At 36.4% G+C, this 18,485-nt stretch overlaps 1 protein-coding gene across 3 annotated transcripts; it reads left to right on the forward strand.

Annotated features, from left to right (window-relative positions):
• The first annotated feature begins 1,931 nt into the window (after positions 1–1,931).
• Positions 1,932–17,438, forward strand: EMB2746 (RNA-metabolising metallo-beta-lactamase family protein). Of its 3 annotated transcripts, XM_087326825.1 has the most exons (22): positions 1,932–2,108; positions 3,363–3,429; positions 4,974–5,119; positions 5,890–6,004; positions 6,481–6,709; positions 6,819–6,942; positions 7,016–7,072; positions 7,147–7,338; positions 7,432–7,509; positions 7,652–7,834; positions 7,915–7,995; positions 10,544–10,609; positions 10,696–10,788; positions 11,107–11,232; positions 13,722–13,835; positions 14,451–14,546; positions 14,636–14,733; positions 15,281–15,759; positions 15,866–15,970; positions 16,094–16,476; positions 16,574–16,745; positions 16,979–17,438. In XM_087326825.1, the coding sequence occupies exons 3-21, from the start codon at positions 5,036–5,038 to the stop codon at positions 16,679–16,681; spliced, it is 2,811 nt and encodes a 936-aa protein (XP_087182951.1). In that variant the 5' UTR covers positions 1,932–2,108; positions 3,363–3,429; positions 4,974–5,035; the 3' UTR covers positions 16,682–16,745; positions 16,979–17,438. The 3 variants fall into 3 exon arrangements, with proteins under 3 accessions (XP_087182951.1, XP_087182950.1, XP_087182952.1); XM_087326824.1 differs by lacking the exon at positions 3,363–3,429 and having other exon boundaries at positions 1,933–2,108; XM_087326826.1 differs by lacking the exon at positions 3,363–3,429 and having other exon boundaries at positions 1,935–2,108; positions 15,281–15,756.
• Positions 17,439–18,485: the final 1,047 nt, after the last annotated feature.

Raw genomic sequence — 18,485 nt, forward strand, 5'->3', positions numbered from 1 at the left:
TAGCTTTATGTGAAAATTTAAAATTGATTAAAACGTTGCCTCACACATCGCTTCCTCTATTAATAATCTTGGTAAGTTTATTCCACTAACATTCTAAACATTCAAACTTTTTCAAAGTACAAAAGAATTAATAAAAAATCTACATTCTTAGGTGGGAAGTATGACATTATACTTATCATAATGTTACTGAATCTTATCCACGTAGACGCAATGTTATCATTTTCAACTCATAGGTTGTAGAAAGAGAATTCTATTTTCTAGGGACAAACTACTCTCTTCGATTATACGAAGCTAAAAAGGTGAATAAGAAAACAGTTGACCCTTGGGTTGTGGAATGCACATTCGTAAAGTCGTGTTTTTAGGAGCAATCATTTAGTCTACATACTCTAAAACCGGATAATTGTTTTGCAACAATAACTTGTTGCTTGAGTTTTTTGTATGCAATATCTCGCAAATAGAAATGATTGTATGTTTCTCTTATGGACTCCTCACAAGCATGTGTGCTTCTTGGTATAGTTCATTCTCTATGCCAAAGGTTGCAAAGACGCCATCAGTTCATTGTGCACGAGGGTAGGTACATGACACACCCAAAACTATTGGGATACTAGAAGTTGTTAATCATACAAACAGGGAGGAGGTAGGAAGGAGTAAGGGTGGCATCTAGCCCAATAGGTTCTTGTTCCCTCAATCATCTCCTTCATCATACTCTTAGTTGGGACACATGAAACATCAATAGGGACGAACTACTAAATCGTGGAACCACCTCCATGAACTCATCCAACATCTTAGACAATCTAAGACAAGAATATATACAATCTCTTACATGGTCAAGGAATGGGATGACTGCCGCAAGCAATTGCGTGCAGTGCCCTGGATCAAAAAGTTTGGAGAGTGAGGCGTGGTGGGAAGTGAGAAGATGGCTATTGGCTAATCAATGTAATGGATCTCGTCAAGACTATATGCCATGGATAGCAATGGGCCCGGTTCGGTTTCTTTGCCTTGAAACCGAACCGAACCATTTACATAAAACCAAACCAAACCAAACCGTTAATGAATCTCAAGACATTTAAACCAAACCAAACCATTTATGAACTCTCGAGCAATTTTAACCAAACCATTTAAGAAAAATAAACCAAACCATTTAAATCAAAATCGTTTAGATAAAAATTGAACCCAAACCAAACCATCTAATAAAAATTTTAAACCTAACTATTTAACTCAAATTAATTAAAAAACTAAATAAACAAAAATACATGAAATCAAATAAGCATTTAAGTTTAATTAATTACATCAATAAAAAATACATTAATTAAACATTAAATTAAATGAATATTCAAGTTAACCTAAGTCAAATCAATAAAAAAACATTAAGGGGAAAAAAGCTAATTAAAAACCACTAAACCTTTAAACCAAACCACTTTAACCCATAAATGGATAAACCCGAGTTTTCTAAACGGAACCATTTATTAATAATCCAAACCAAACTATTTTATTATTTTGGAACCGATAAACCATAGCTTAACAGTTCGGTTTAGGTTGAGCCAAAACTTGGCCCATAGCTAGCTATGGACATGAATTGACAAGCTCAAGCCTAAACCGAACCATTTAACCATTTAAAACTCATTTGGCAGTTTGGCGGTTCGGTTCAATTCGGTTTAGGCTTGAGCTAGGTTTAGGATGGCTCAAGCCAAACCGGTTACGACTTAATCGGCTTGACTAAACCGATTTGGCCAAACCGGTTCGGTTCAAGTCTAGAAACTCTTTTTTTTGTGTGTGTGTGTTGAAGGGGCTAAAACCTCTGGGAATAAAGAGATATGTACATACTCACATATATATGTATGTATAATAATTGTGCATTTTATCCTCTCTCTCTCTCTCTCTCTCTCTCTCTTCAAAGGTTGGCAAATATCTGTTTTGAACCAGATAATCAAAACCCCTCCTTCGTCTTCACTCAGCAGTCGCTGTTCCTCGTCGCCATAGCTCCTTTCTACTTCTTCTTCTTCAAGTCGCTCGACAGCGTGGCCTTTCGTTTTCACTGCTCTCTCCACCTTCTTTCTTTTGAGTCTCCGCTCGCTCTTCCAATGTCCTAGCTCTTCCGCAAGCAACAGGTAAGAAAATAAAGCTTTCGTTAACTTCGGATTTCGCGATGTTTCTCAACAGAAAACGAAACATGTTTGCTCACGCTTTCAAGATTGCGTCCCTCTTTCTCTCTTGGGGCACCAGAAGCTCACCCGTGCCTACATATAGAAAGTAATCCTTCGTTCTCTAAAATGTTGGTGGAAGTTTCGAACAAGGTGTCAAATTTTCTGAAGGTTGGTGTGTGTGTGTTTGTGGGGAGGGGGGGACGGACGGGTAAAAATGGAACAGAAATGTGTAACTTTTCCAAAAAATTGCTGTAAAATTTTTAATTCAGTGCATGAAATGCCCGTTGAAGATTTCAGTCACTAAGAAATGTCTGTAGAGTTATTGATAACTTGCTTTGTTGAAATATTTTCAAAAAGAGCATAATGTGACAGACATGTATAAATACTCTACCAAATTCCTGTAAAATTTGTGGTAGTCATTCACGAAAAGCAAGATTACATTATGCTTGCATGAAATATTTGAATCGAGAACAAAATCATACAGAAAGTCTAAATTCTGTACTGAATTCCTGTAAATTTGTTGAATTTGTAATGTATAAATATGGAGCCATCTTTTATTAGAGCTCCTGTTGGATTTTTGTAAGCTTGCCTGCTAGAAATATTTGTTATGGGAACAAAATCAGACAGAAATGTGTACATTTTCTAGAAATTTCCTATAAAACTATGGTATTTTCTTGTAACCATGTTAGATCCTTTGATCATTAAAAATGAACGACTTTTTGAGCTTGACAAAGTTAGTCTTAAACTTGTAATATTACTACTAAATTCTGCGAAATTTGTAGTATCTTCTTGTGATTTACTATTATTCCATGCATTAAGAGGAAGCTTTATTCTCTAACCCCCTGGTGAAATCTTTGGACTTGCCCGTTCAAACATTTAAAGAGATGAAAATCAGACAGAAATATGTTCATTTTCTAGTCAATTCCTAGGAATTTATGATTTTTTCTCACCATTTCCTATTGTTTCATGCATAAAAGGAAACTTGGCTGATTAGTCTACAATTTTACTGAATAGTAGTTCATATAATGTGCATTATAAAGGATTATGCCTCAGATAAGATAATGGAAAACTCATCATTTCTGAACCTTTGAAACCTTTTGTGATGTCGTGAAATGGATTTCATTTTCTTATGCATCTTCTTATTGCCTGCTGCAAAGTCCAAACTTAAACCTTTGTGCATATATAAACCTGTAATGTGGAATTTATCGGTTTTTGCAGAATATGCTTCTCATGTGGACGAATATCTTGTTAGTTTTAGTAATTCAACTAGGTTCATCGTAATTAGGTTGTTCCATCACTTTATTTTCAATTGATGAAGAGATTTGAAAGGCCTGGAGAATTCTTATGTTCTCCTTGATTGTGCTCATTTCTTATGGAATGGAATGGATCTATTCAAATGCTCACCTAGGTACACAAATAGCAGACTATAAGTCTATCTTCTCACAAATGTCTGCAGATGGTTTTGTTATTCGACTCTAGTATATGGACAAATATGTTGCATGCTCTTTCTACAAAGGTAGGGCAGGTTGGGACATCATCTCATCAACTTAGGATAGACACCGGACGAAACACATATACAGCTTTACAGGATTGCATCACCCTGCTCTGAAATCAAGAGGTTGAATCTGAGGAGCATTATGTATGTCACCAACCGGTCTATTGTGAGATTGAAAGAAGATATCATTGTCTCTTTAAAGAAGTATTTGGAAGTCTCCTTAGAGTGACAGAGCACAGAAAACAAAGATGCTTACTGCTCTTGCTTCTAGGGATGAGGAGACATAGATAACGCCCCTTGAAGGAGGTGTTGACACTCACTTGATCCATCTAGACAGAGAACTTTGAGAGATTTGCTCCATGTGTATACTACCTGGGACACTCCTCATGATGTACAACTAAAACATCTTGGCCAGGCAGACCCATTGAACTTGTCGTGGATGTCACCAACTGGAACCACGACCCTTGTGGGTATCTTAATCCATGAAAGCTAGATCCATTGATCTTTGTCCTGGACGTCACCAATGCCAACTGGGTCCACAAACCCTGTGCATATTTTCTTTAAAGCAAAGCCATCATCACACAGAATCAGTCAGATACACCCTCCTCGTCACACCCACCTTTCCATATTTGAAGGGCAGCAATTTCAGTTCCAGTTACTTTGTGTAATATCAAAGTCATCATAACGTACCATGCCTCACCGGCATGTCCATATTGGATTACTACATGATGGATATTTTCAGAGGATCACAATTTCAGTTCCAATGATCCTGCACAAAACCTGATTGTTGGTTATTCATGATTACATTTCAAGCTGTTTAGTTTTAGGATGCTAGAGTGGAAATGCCTTTTTCTATTGTTAATTGCATTTGTGAGTTAACATAAACAATTTGTTTTTTGAACTTTTCGAGATGTTAATATATGTTTTTCTTTCTTTCTTTGGAGATTTGTGTTGAGGTTGTTCAAGCTCTTTATTTTTAAGATAAAGTGATTTGAAAAGCATGAAGAATCATTATGTTCTTTGTGACCTCATTCATTTGGCATAATACCTGTGATTTTTGGATCACATATGCTGAATATGCATTAAGTTTCAGAATGGTTTTGCACCACAATTATCACTCAAAGGGATGACAAGTCTGATTCTATTCTAGATTTCAACTTATATTGAATCGTGGAAGGAAAACAACTAAGTTTTCTCATAGTTCATATTCCAAATTTGCCATTGTGATGTGATTTGTTCAATCGTGTATCAGCATTACTTGATGTGAATTTTTTTATCACATTGTGTCATTTAATGCAATTATTAGGCTCTGATCCAATATTGTCATTTTGCAGGAACCATCATTAAGGATCAAAATATCTGGCTCCTGCATCTAGAACGTGGTTAAGAGATTTATATGGCAGCTTTTACATTGCCTCCTACGTGTAACTCCTCTTCATCTCATGCACTTTGGCATCCATTTTCTAGCAATATTCTCCTGGTAAGTAACTTTACAATATAAAAAGATAAGTTGTAACAGATTTCCTTGTGAAAATTTAAGGAATTTATGGAAGAATTGTTTCAAGGGGAAGCAATACTGTCATGTTATAAAAATTGGCAGTCTGAGAATGACTTCGAGGCATGCTCCATGTTATAGAGAATGGCATGATAAGCACATGCAATGAATGAAACATGCATATATTCACTTATAAAGAACTCTGGTTTCTCATCGATCAATAGGCTGACGCGTCTTCATTCAAATAAGGCTTTCTTAACGTGTGAATTTCGTGCCACAAGACAATCTTTATCTGTAGATTTGATTGCTTTTCTCTTCAATGCATATTATTTTAGATAAAGAAAAAGAAGAGACACATATACTTCAATTGCGTAATACAGTACATACCCTTGTCTCATTATCCATAATGCAAGAAAATAGATTGCTAAAGTTGCACCTTTGATATGCATAATGTCTTCCATCTGTGGCCTTGTTCTAGTGTCAAAGAGGCAATCCAAGGTATACATTGCTTCTGATGTCTTGGATCTTCCATCTGAGGTATATGGGCCGTCATCAAATTCCACATCCCAACTGAATATTATCTTGTTTCAGGTTGAATCATAGATTCTGTAGGTGTATGAAACTGGGATGTATCTGAGTTGCATCTCATGCCCTCGGCATGCTTTGTCTTACACTTAGATATCTAATCAATAGAAGAGAATCTAGTAGTAAGAGGATAAATGCTTATTATTGGCATGCAATTATGTGAATCGTAGGGCCAAACATCTTCAATAATTTCTTTGGAGGTTCTGAAAAGTCAAGTTTGTGGTGGGTTAGTTCACAAGAAGCACAAGCGATGCATTCATATCAACAGCCGGTGGAATCCAACAGGTATACTATGAGCTTTTTCATATCTGTTCCGTTTTTAAAGAAATGCTCTGCTGGGAGTGGGCCTGACCTGGAATTGAAAGAAACTAGAGTCCAGGAAAATTTTCTGTGTCCATTCCATTTGTGTCTCTGTTATTCAAATGCGTAGATATATATCTTATATAGTTATAAGTGATGTTATGAGTGCAACTGAAGAGATATTTACCTTGATAATCTTTTGGAATGTAAGTGCAACTCTAGAGTAACCGTTATTATTTGAAGGATGCTATTGGAAATGTAAATTTGTGTATACTGAAACGGGTTATGTAAATGAGCTAGAAATGTTACTGAATCTGCAATATACCAGATTAATAGTCTTTCCGTGAGTGGTGCAACAGAATCAATATTATAATATTTCTTAATGAAGTTTGGTGATTGAGATGGTGTTTCCCCAAATCTCATGTTGAAATTTGTTTTTCTTATGCATCAAATTAATCCAGGATCAGCTGAAGGTAATCAGTTTATTAACAGGGCAGCAAGATCACAAGGCCCTCGTCAGAGTATTGATGATAGGGTACAGAGAAAACTACAGCAGTTTCATGAAGGAATGGATGGACCGCCATTACGTGTTCTTCCAATTGGAGGTTTGGGAGAAATTGGTATGAATTGTATGCTGGTTGGTCATTATGATCGGTATATCATGATTGATGCTGGCCTTATGTTCCCAGAGTAAGTGACACTGGGTGATTTTTATGATATGTCGAGGACATTCTTTAATGAAGTATATGGAATGATGGAGAATGTTTTACCAGTTCTGACTAAATTTTGTGCATGGCAGTTATGAAGATCTTGGGGTTCAGAAGATTTTGCCAGATACTACTTTTATTCAGCGTTGGAGGCATAAAATCGAGGCTGTTATCATCACACATGGTCATGAGGATCATATTGGTGCTTTGCCATGGGTACAGATCATCTACATTTTTGAAGGCATTCTGTTAATTAATTTGTTAATTTAAATTGGGTGTAATGCTACAGGTATTTCCAGTTTTGGATCCATCTACTCCTGTGTATTCAACATCTTTCACTATGGAGGTAGATTTGCTTCAAACTTATTGCTGACCTGCCATGAATTCATCTAATGTCATTCCATTCGGCAACCTTTGTAGCTCATCAAGCGAAGACTAGATGAATACTCGATCAAAAGTGATGGGCGACTGAGGATATTTGACATGAAAATGAGATTCAGCGCGGGGCCCTTTGAAATAGAACCAATGAGAGTAACACATTCTATTCCAGATTGTTGTGGTTTGATTCTTCGCTGTAGTGATGGCACAATTTTACATACTGGTGATTGGAAGGTAAGCACATCACATTAACATATAACTGATCAAAATGACTGCCATCAACATATAATCATATATTACAACATTAAGAAGAGTTCTTGATTACAGATTGACGAATCACCAACAGATCGTAAAATATTTGATCGAAATGCATTGGAACAACTATCAAAGGAAGGAGTGACCTTGGTACTATTTTTATTTATCTATCCACCTGTGAAATGTCTTGATCGAAGACTATTTCTGCTTCTTCCTTTAGACGAATGAAGCAAACAAGCACACCTTTGACACATTTGTTAATTGGAGTGGGTTATCTGGATTCCAATTACAGATGATGAGTGATTCAACAAATGTCCTCTCCCCAGGAAGGACAACTAGTGAAGCAGATGTTGCAAAAGCATTGATGTATCAAATTGAGAAGGCAAAGGGAAGAGTGATTACTACTCAATTTGCATCTAATGTGCATCGAATAGGTAGTGTCAAAGCAGCAGCTGATGCAACAGGACGTAAGCTGGTAATGCCATTATAGTATTGTTTTGTTGCACATTTTCTTAAATTGTCTGCTTTTGTTTAATCTTCAAGATTAATTGGCAGGTTTTCCTTGGTTTGTCATTAAGAACTTACTTGGATGCAGCTTGGAGAGATGGACAAGCTCCATTTGATCCATCTATATTGGTGAGGAACTAAAATGGACATGCAATTATTATGCATTGCTAGGCACAGGCAATAGGTTGTGCTAGTTTATGTTATTTCCCTCCAAAAATAAGCAAAGAAAACGAAAGGAAATGTTCATTCATTGATCACAGTTTATTCGGAGATTAAGATTAAGTTTTGTTTGTTGAGTTTTATTTATCAGACTTACTGGTTTTAATGAAGGTGTAAAATCGTGAAACAGAAACAGTTGGTGAGAAGAAAAGCTTTTCTAAAGATATCAATACGTAGATTACAAATATAAATGTTAATAATTTTCTCGTACATGTCTGTTTTCCTCTCCCTAAATGTGCATACTTTTTTTCATCTATGAAACATAGTAACTCTATACAAAAACATGGAAGCATTGCACATGCTGTTAGGCAGGTAGAGTGTCAGAAAGATTTATGGAAGACATATAGAACCTTCTAATGCGAAGATTGGAAGCACTGTAAGGACAAAGGATGAGGTGGCGAAGCTCAATCTACTTCCTGAGGTTAGTGAAAATATTGGCAATCCAGCTCCGATGGGACGAGGACAAGGAGGCATCATCTAATCACTCCAGTAGGTAGCTCATTGGATAGAAGTTCTGGGGTCCAAAGTGCTTTACAAGTAAGAGTGAAGAGTCTCACCAATATCATGAAGCACATCCTTTGCTAAAGGGTTTATGGTACAACTCGAGTCCTTGTAATCTTGAATATTTCAGAAGTCTAAAGGAGACAAACCTAGATGAAGTTGCAATGTTAGAAATATTGAGAAACAATTAGATAGGTATATAGAGTTACAATGACAGATGGATATATGAAAACAAAACTTCTATTACATATGAGAGTAGCTCGCAATGGTAGTTCACCCATGCGCTCACACCTTAGAGATTTGATGGGATCTGGACCAGCTCATTACAAAATTAGTGGGGGATTGATGATCATCACACCATTGTGTAAGAGAGTGGATTATATTCTCTATTTGGTCTGAGTGTAACATTAAATGTGCATGTCAGTTGATAGTAGTGGAGATATTCCTTTTATGTCAACTGACTTGTCATTTAATGTGACCCAACTCCCTAGACACAAGCTAGTGCTAGATAGTACTTATCTTAAAGTCAATGGCACATACTTCAAGACTAAGTACATTGTAACTTGCCCACAAAATAATCTTGTAGTTGACTTGATTAATCAATCATATTAGCCTACTTCACTCTTTCCTAAATACATTGTGTCCTACGCATCTATGGTTTCCTAGATTGACACCTTATCGACCCATATGGTCGAGTTGCGCAACAACTATTCCTCATTTAGGGCGCTATCACAAAATGTGCACTCTAAGAGTACATATGGGGATAGATTTACAACTTGGGGTTGATCATTGATTATATCTTTTTAGGTAACGTATAGGTAAAAACATTAGGTAATGTATAGATCTTTTTAGCTGCAAGTAAAAACATTAGGTAACGTATAGATCTTTTTAGCTGCAGTAGGGGTTGAATGTCTTTTTCCTAGGCACATTGGATACAATGAAGCTCTTAACCCCAACATGCAGGTGCCTCAGGAGCTGGAACTCAGAAATATGGCCTGAGCATGTTTAGAGATCATAAATTGTTGCGACAAGCTCTAAACTGCAGAATACAGCCTGAAAGTTGTCAAAATTTTGGATGATTGTAACAATTTCAATCCATTTTATTTTAGGGAAGCTAGAATAGAAATATTTTTTTCTTTGTTACTTGCTCTGATGAGCCATCATAAACAATTGTAATGTTTGTCAAGTCTCATAAGTGATTTTGGTTGTTTGGAGTCATTAGTATATCTCTGTTTCTCATTTGCCAATTGTGTCATCAATGAGTGGAATCCGAAGCTCACAATGTTTGTCATTGTAGTGTCTTTTATGAAATCAGAGGGAGATGCCATTGCCTCTTTAAACAAGGCTTTGGCTCGTGACACAAGGTAATGGAATATGAGGACCAACGGTGCCTAGGACTTTTCTTGCTAGAACTTAAGGGACGTAGGGAAAAGTTGTTGAAGAATACAGCCACACAAGCTCATCCACAAAGAACAATCACAACTTTCTTTAGCCCCGTCACTCCTACTAATGCTACAAGTCAATCAAGGGATACACAAATGGGCTCCCGACCAAGACATAACAAAGGGGTTACAACAGATCGGGCAATAGCAATTTGTTGTGCATGTAGGCCCCGGCCCCATGGACAACGACCTCAGCACCCTTGTCATCGATAGATAAAGGCCATTATCTCCCTCCATCGTAGGTGCTTCCCTCACTTTGGAGACCTCGCCATTCTGGATCGACCTATGCTAGAGATGTGCTGAAAACTAGATTCCCTCGTCTCTTTTATCTTATTTACTTTTATATTTCCTGAGTAGTATTTATTTTGATTTTGATTTGTTGTTCTCAATGATGAGACAAAACTTAAGATGTAATCTCTTGTTTTGTCTTATAGGCCATTTTGGCCTCTCAAAAGACGTTAATATATCTTTCTTTCTTTCTTATCTTACACTGGTATTGCACATTTGTTTTCTAGGTCAAGCCTGAAGATATGGATTCTTATGCACCAAAAGATTTATTGCTAGTTACAACTGGATCACAGGTAGTTGGAATTTAATTCTGATGAACATTAAAGGTTATTCACAGTTCTCTACATATCAATGATCTAAATTGCAAGCTTCAGGACAGGCAGAGCCACGTGCAGCCCTCAACCTGGCATCACTTGGGAGTAGTCGTTCTTTGAAACTTAACAAGGATGATGTAGTTCTTTACTCTGCTAAGGTATTTAAACTGTCATTCCATCAGTAGAGGGTGCTATAAATACATTTATAAGCTGTCATTAGGCAGCTATGTGCTTCAAACAGCTATCTGGATGCATGTGACAGTATGATGCTGCCCTCTATGACTATATCTAATGTTAAGCAGTGCCTGATTGTATGTACTTTTTACTTTGTAGTATTTTGTTCATTTGATTGACTATTGCTGCTGTCAGTCCTGCATCCACTTTTAGATAATGTCTCCCAAGGTCATTATAGTAAGAAGTCCTTAAAACACATTTTAATACTGTGTTAAATGAAGAGTCCTTTCTCTTTTGCTCAGGTTATTCCAGGTAATGAGATTCGGGTAATGAAAATGATGAACAGGATAGCAGAACTAGGGCCGAACATAGCTATGAGAAGGACAGACAATTTGCATACTTCAGGTCATGCATATCGAGATGAACTAGTATGATATCTTGACTTTACTTTTTGAATTAATGTTGTAAATGTATTTCATTATTTAATCAAGAATGGCAAAACGTTTCCACATGTGTATCTTTATGCTTCTTTCAATCTTTCACCAAAAATGTCTCCAGTGCCTTGTCTGTCCCATGGATCATGCTGACCCCAGCACATGCTAATATATCATCATCATTATCCCTTGAATGAAATCAGTCATTATATACTTTCACATTGCATATTCTCAACATGCATGAGTAATATGTAATTGTGCAACAGTCATTTCTAATGATATTTGTGGCTAGCTCAAGAATTAAAACTTGTCCTGGACAAACTTTGGGCTATGATATTTTGTCTCTGCTTGCTCAAGAATTAAAACTTGTCTTGGACAAATTTTGTGCCATCATATTTGGTCTCTGCTTGCTCAAAATTAAAACTTGTTCTGGAGAAAATTTGGGCTATCGTATTTTGTCTCTGCTTGCTCAAGAATTAAAACTTGTCCTGGACAAACTTTGGACAATCATATTTTGTCTCTGCTTGAAGTATATATCTTCTCTTCTCTGGAAGATGCCAAGGTGCTTCAGTCATCCTTTGTCTTTTGCCGTTGTTGAATTGGGCTTGTATTGCCCAATGAGTGACCATGATGAATATTTAAGGATGGGGATTGTGTGTAAGGAATGTGATAATGTGAGAGGATTGATTGAGTGAAAAGCACTTTTTTGACAGTGTGAAAATTATATACTAGTGAAGAAATGGGAAAATATGTCATAAGGAAACAGGCATGTCAATTTGCTTTTGATAAGAGTGAATATAAGTGGAAGGAATAACGTATGTTCTGTGGAGGGGTTAAGGGATGGTGCTATTTTAAATAAGCATGAGCGGACACTGGCAAACAGATAAGTTTTTGCTCCGAAGAGTAAGCATGAGTGGATGATGGGGACGTTTTCCTTTTCTTCTGGTTCTCCTAATCGCCATATTTTTATACCTTCCTAATCGGACTTATTGAACATAATCAAAGTAGTCCTAATCTGAAATAATGCTATTCTAACTAATAATCGGCAACGGTTCGGTTTGGTTTGAGAGTGTCAAAACTGTTCGTTTAAAATTTCTGAAACTTGAACCGAACCGAACCACGAAATCGTTAAACCGAACCATTCAAAAAATTCAAACCGCTAAATCCGTGGTTTTTTTGTCCGGTTTTGGTCAAAATTCAAATTAAAAAAATTTCATTATTTAAAATTTTAAAATTTTAAAATTTTAAAGATTTTCCTAAAATTTGAGAATAAGGCTTGAAAATGAAAAAAATAATAATTTAATTAATTAATTTTTTCAAAAAAAAAACGTTTAAACGTTTAAACCTCGGCTTAACAGTTTAAACGGTTTGGTTTGGTTAAAGTTCAGGTTTTTTTTAACGGTTTGGTTCAGTTTCAGTTTCAGTTTCAACAGTCAAACTGAACTGTTGCCGACTGTTAATCCTAACGAACCTAACAAAAGAACTGATTCTGATAATCATGTGAAGCACTGAAACTTTTGTCTAATCTTGATTAGGTATTTCATTAGTCTTAATTCTTTGTCTATCTCAATTGAGTATGTCATTAGTTAAATCCCATCATAGTGCTATTTCTATCCTCTGTACCTTACGAACTTCAAAGGCTTCTTTAATTTCTTTTGTAAGAACCCTTTGACACTTGATTTTTGTAATATTGGTGCTAAACCTCAATGTGAGGTGAAAACCAATGAAAATTGGTTGCATTGAAATGACCATTAAGTTAGTATATCTGTGTTGATACTAGCAATCATTGAAAGAAGAGGTCATATATATGCTTCTGTATCCTTTGAGCATAGCAAAATGTAAACAGCCTTGAAAAAAACATCTGATATTTGTTGACTATGGTGCAATTGTGAGAAATATCCATATTGTTCGCTAAACCCAATATCTGAAATATATAGTGCAGGTGGTTGAGTGAAAATGGCACTGAGGGGGAAATATATGCAGCAAAAAAGCAAAGTGAACCTCCCGAACTTATGAGGAAAAATATAATTAGAGACAATGTGTGGTTTGCTGTAAAAAGGTGGTTATTTTGGACTACTCAATAGCATATGAAGTCCCTTTCATCAGCTGTCCACATTAGAAATGACATCGGTAATCTAATGAGATTGTAATAACACTTCAGACCCTAGAACCCCAACGAAGAACATCCAAAGGATTACACTTTCCTTTTAACAGTAATTAACTCCTCCATATTATACACCCTTCATTTCACTAAATTGCATGTCCCACCAACATTGGAACCGCATCAACCCAGAAACCAGGCAAATATCAACCAATCAACTTAAATCTTTTTTTGCTGAAGTTACTCTCTCACTCACACATATTCTTTCTTTTCCTAATTTTTGGGAGAATTCAGCATCTATTATTGAGTTGTTTTTGTTGTAAACATTCAAGAATTGCAAAATGAGCTCATTGATATGGAATATTTGACTGATTGATTGCAGGAAGAAGTCATACGTCTTGTGAAGCCTCAGCATTTCATGCCGGTTCATGGAGAATATGCGTTTCTTAAGGAACATGAACAGCTGGGGAAAGAATCTGGCATAAGGCACACTGCTGTAAGTTTACCTAAAAATACCATGTGTCCCTGACTATTTACTGTTGCATCTGTCTTCTAGATCCCATTAAAATAAACTTCCATCTTTTCTCTTTCCAGAACCCTTCTCAATGGTTGGATTCTTATTTTCGTTAAAATTGTGCCTCCCAATAACATTCAGCTATTCAATATTGGTTATATAGATCATGGTATAGGATTCCCGTGACTTTATATTGTCTTATATAACTGTTTATAACCCTATGTATGAGTTTAGTGTTCCTTAGTATGTGTGAACGCTGGCAGGTGCATATCAACAATATCATGTCAGAAAATGCATGTTGCTTGTGTTGTGCTATGCGTGTCCATCACTTCCCTTCATTTTTATCAACAGATCTGCACCAAAATGTGTAGCAAAATGTTGATGGGCATATATAACTCCTAAATATTTTTCTACCCAATTGTAAGTTAGAAACTTGGATTTGTTTTTGTTTTTGTTTTGTGGTTTAGAGTTGGCACCTTACGTTACTTTCACAGATAAAATTTCTCTTACTGACAAAAGGCCCCACAAATTTTTCCATGTGACATTCGTTGTAATTTGATTCAAAAACTCATCCGTAGATTAAATACTTGTTTCTAGGTAATTAAAAATGGTGAAATGCTTGGTGTTGCACACCTGCGCAACAGGCGAGTTTTATCTAGTGGATTCACACATCTTGGGAAAGAAGATCTACAGGTGATTGATTTCATCAGTGATAGTCAACTGAAAAAGAGAATTACAGACATCTGCTGTAAACATTGTTAATCATTTTTGCTGTTTTGCAGATGATGTACAGTGATGGTGACAAAGCTTTTGGCACATCAGCAGATCTTTGTGTAGGGGAGCGCATGCGAATTGCACTTAATGGGGTTGTTATTGCAAGGTAAGTTTTTATACTTGTTGCTAGAACTAATACTCAAATCCTGTGCATATTTTTCTTGCTGCGTCTTAGTCATTTATTAAGATATAGACAGATAAACTTCAAATGTAGCTTCCAGCAGATGTTCAGGAAAAATAAGCATGAGTTTTGTCTTCAGATAGATCTTCAAATTTCAAGGAACACTACTCATGTAATTTCAGAATTAATCCAACATATCAAGGCCGACATCTCATTTTTGAAACCAAAGCTTCATTTGAAATAGATTAGTTATTATGAAGAAGTATTTGCGACGTAGAACAACAAATCCTCCACCAATTCAGAGAGAAACTTCTGTTGACATCTGGAGATAGCATGGGACAACTAAATATTTACCATTCCAAAATCAAACCTTTTAGGCTTTCCTAAATTTGTATGGAGTCCTAGCAGAATTCATAATAATAGGAGAAGAAGAAATTTCAATCTCAATTTGTTCTTTTATCTGACCATTGAAACGTGGGCACTCTTACACCATAGTTGAATGTCACATTCTGAGATCATGTTTTGATCACAGCATAGAAGTTTCACGAAAGGAATCTGGAAAGAAAAAGTCAAGACATAGAGGCTCAAGTGAGGAAGGTAGAACTGATGGGTTGAAAGGTCGCATCAAAATTGTCACACGCTGTCTCTGGGTGGATCGTGGGAAGCTCTTGGATGCTCTGCATAAAGCAGCTTCTGCAGCTCTCTCCAGTCTTAAGCTTGACTCAACTTTGGGAACAGTAGAGCATACTGTTGGTGTTGCCCTGCGAAAGGTGGTACAAAAATATAGCAACAGGCGTCCAGATGTGATTATAATAGCTACTGAGGTCTCTCTCTCTGATAGACCTGAATCTGTCAAGGCAGAGGGACCCAATGACTCAAATGGAGGTGTGGCACCAAGAAAACACACTGTAAATTCTATAAATGACAAACATTTTGACAATGCAGTGTCTGCAAAACTGTTCCAATCAATTAATTCCGCCCCAAGCAAAGCGGCAATTTCAATGGCAGGTGGTTCTCTATTTTCTCAAAATATATTTCTGTTACAGCTATTTTAGAGGTAGAAATTATTTTGGCAGTTTTATTGGAAAACCCTGAAAGTTGTTTCACATTCTACCAGAGCCAAATCTCCAGGAAATGAGCCAGAAACTTCCTTTGGAAGCAGTTAAGGCAAGTACAACGGCATCAGAATTAGTGGGACAGTCAGCTATAGACTCAGCTAGAGGTAAGTTGGTTTGTCTGTCTTGTAATCAATGAATGTGCCTATCCTCTGTAACATGCGAGATTTGGAGAGTGAGATGGAGGGTGAATGAATGAGAAATGTATTGTGCAAATCTTTTTATAGCAGAGGCTGAAAAGAACCTAATGGATAGAGTAGAGGAACAATCTGGAAATAATGTAACCATGTCTACGAATGAAGCTAAAGCTGAGGAACATGATGGAACTAGTGTAACCATGTCTGTATCTGATGCGGAAAAGACCCTAACACGTGATATTGAGAAACAAGATGGACATGATGTAAGCTTGGCTAACAAGCGCCGTAAATGGGTGTCTAAAGAAATCATGAAGTTAATTGAAGCTCGGAAGCAGAGAGAGGTGGAAGTACACAAAGGTCAAAGTACAAGAAAAGGTCTTTGGAAGAGGGTCTCTGACAGTTTAGCTGAAGACGGTTTTGTTCGGAGTCCTGACCAATGTAAAACAGTATGGTTCTCATTGGTCAAAAAATACAAGGTACATGCCCCACATCTGTTTTTGGTAATTATCTCTTGTAAGATAAATTATTTAACCCTTAAGCTGGCATTTTTTTGGCCATTATGTGTTGTTGCAGAGTGACTTACAGGACAAAAAAAATGGTGTAGTTTCTGGTGAACCATTTCTTTGGTTTGAAGTTTTGGGTGATGCATTATCTGTGATTGAGAGTGCCACAACCACATAGATATTCCATCCTTTTCATCTCTTTTGGAAACGAGCTGCGTGTTCATGGCATATCCATAATCAAGGTAGTTCAGAATTTTTATATTTTATTGTTCTACACCTAGACACAAATAATGTCAGTGCTGTTCATAGATAGTGCATTGTCTGTCCACAACCTCCTGGGCTGGGCGATAAACTGTCGATTCACTCTTATGGACTGGCTAATCTCACACAGATAATAAATAATCTTGATTGATTACGTGTCTAGGAACTGGTAGACATTAAGTTTGGCTCAGATACTAAACCTTTTTTTTAGCAGGATGGTTTGCGTGTATGCAATATCCAAGAACTACCAGATTCCTACAACTATGAAACTGTCAATGGGAGAGATTTTTTGATGGCTATAGAAAAGGAAATTTGCTCATTGCACAGGAGAATTATTAGAATTGAGTCCATTATTTATACGAACTTTCGAACCATTGTAACAAGTTCAATCAAGCATACAAAATGGTTGTTCTTCAAAGAGTTCAGGCCCAAAAGCTCACTATTCATTCATTTGTAGAATTTGGTGAAAGTTACATTATTTGTCGAGTCGAAGTAATGAACTGAGTAAATATTTTTATTGCTGCTGGCTCCAGCCAAATTTATGCTACATTAAGCTTTGGCATCATTCAAAATTTCTAAATTCAGGCTGTTCTACAACATTGTAGGACACATGCTGGTTGGTTTGTGTAACTGTGTGTAAATTATCTTTTGAGAAATTAATGTGGATTATGCTAGTCTTGTTTTGCTTAACATCAAATTAGAATCCAAATGCCCAACCTCAAGTATTGGGGTGATATTTCTCAACTCGATCCTCCATATCAGCTTCCTCCCCATCATCCTGATCTGATCCCACATCACATCATGCAAGTCTTCTGATCTCGAAGTATTGGTGTAACGTACGATAAACGCATCGAAGATCTTCCTAACCCCTCAGTAATTCGTTTATACCTATTGGCAATGCCTTGTTTCTTCTCAATATGTGATGAGATGGAAGTGCCATGCCAAGATTCAACAAGCATTTCATCTTTCTTTGAATCTATGAATTGATTCAATAATGGCGCTTACAAATCACTGATTTAGAATTCACATATCTTCACATATCTTCACTTTATGCATGTGAGTCACTCATTAGCTATACAATTGATGATGACTTGAGGCCCCAGGGTAATTACAAGAGAACAAAATTACAAGCAACTCAATCCATTTACTTGGGATTGTCTCCACAAGCATTATGATCTATAGGTGAAGTTCATACACATTTAGTAACAAGTATACTCATTTTTACATTCATAGACATGTCATACAATTATATAAATGGACATTTATACATGCACACACACATCCATACATTTAACATACATCCATTGCTTCACACGTCAGGCAATAATGTGGGTGCAAAATGAAGGAAATAATGCAAGTTAACTCTAGATATTTCATCATTTACAATTTTAAGACAACTATTTAGCTGCACTACAGAAGGCCTCTATATACTTCTAATTTATTTCATTCATGAATTAAGAAAAAAAAAGAATTTAACAAAATGTGCAAAATGTAAACACTAACAGCAAATGCAAAAACAAAATTACTCAAGACCTTTCTGAAGGCATTGCAGGATAAACTGCCAATCATTCTCATACATTAGCTTGTAGGACATGATAAGGGAAATAAAATCATGCTTACAGACTATTCGTAGTATTAACATAGCAAAAGCAAAAGCAAAAGCCAGAAACTATTTTAGGTCCACCAGGCAAAGCCTTCATGAAGTCATTGTAGAATTAACT

The sequence above is a fragment of the Azolla caroliniana genome, unplaced genomic scaffold (genome assembly GCF_043228905.1).
Source record: "Azolla caroliniana isolate FFs.n. ecotype wild unplaced genomic scaffold, voAzoCaro1.0.p SCAF_11, whole genome shotgun sequence".
Classification (NCBI taxonomy): Eukaryota; Viridiplantae; Streptophyta; class Polypodiopsida; order Salviniales; family Salviniaceae; genus Azolla; species Azolla caroliniana.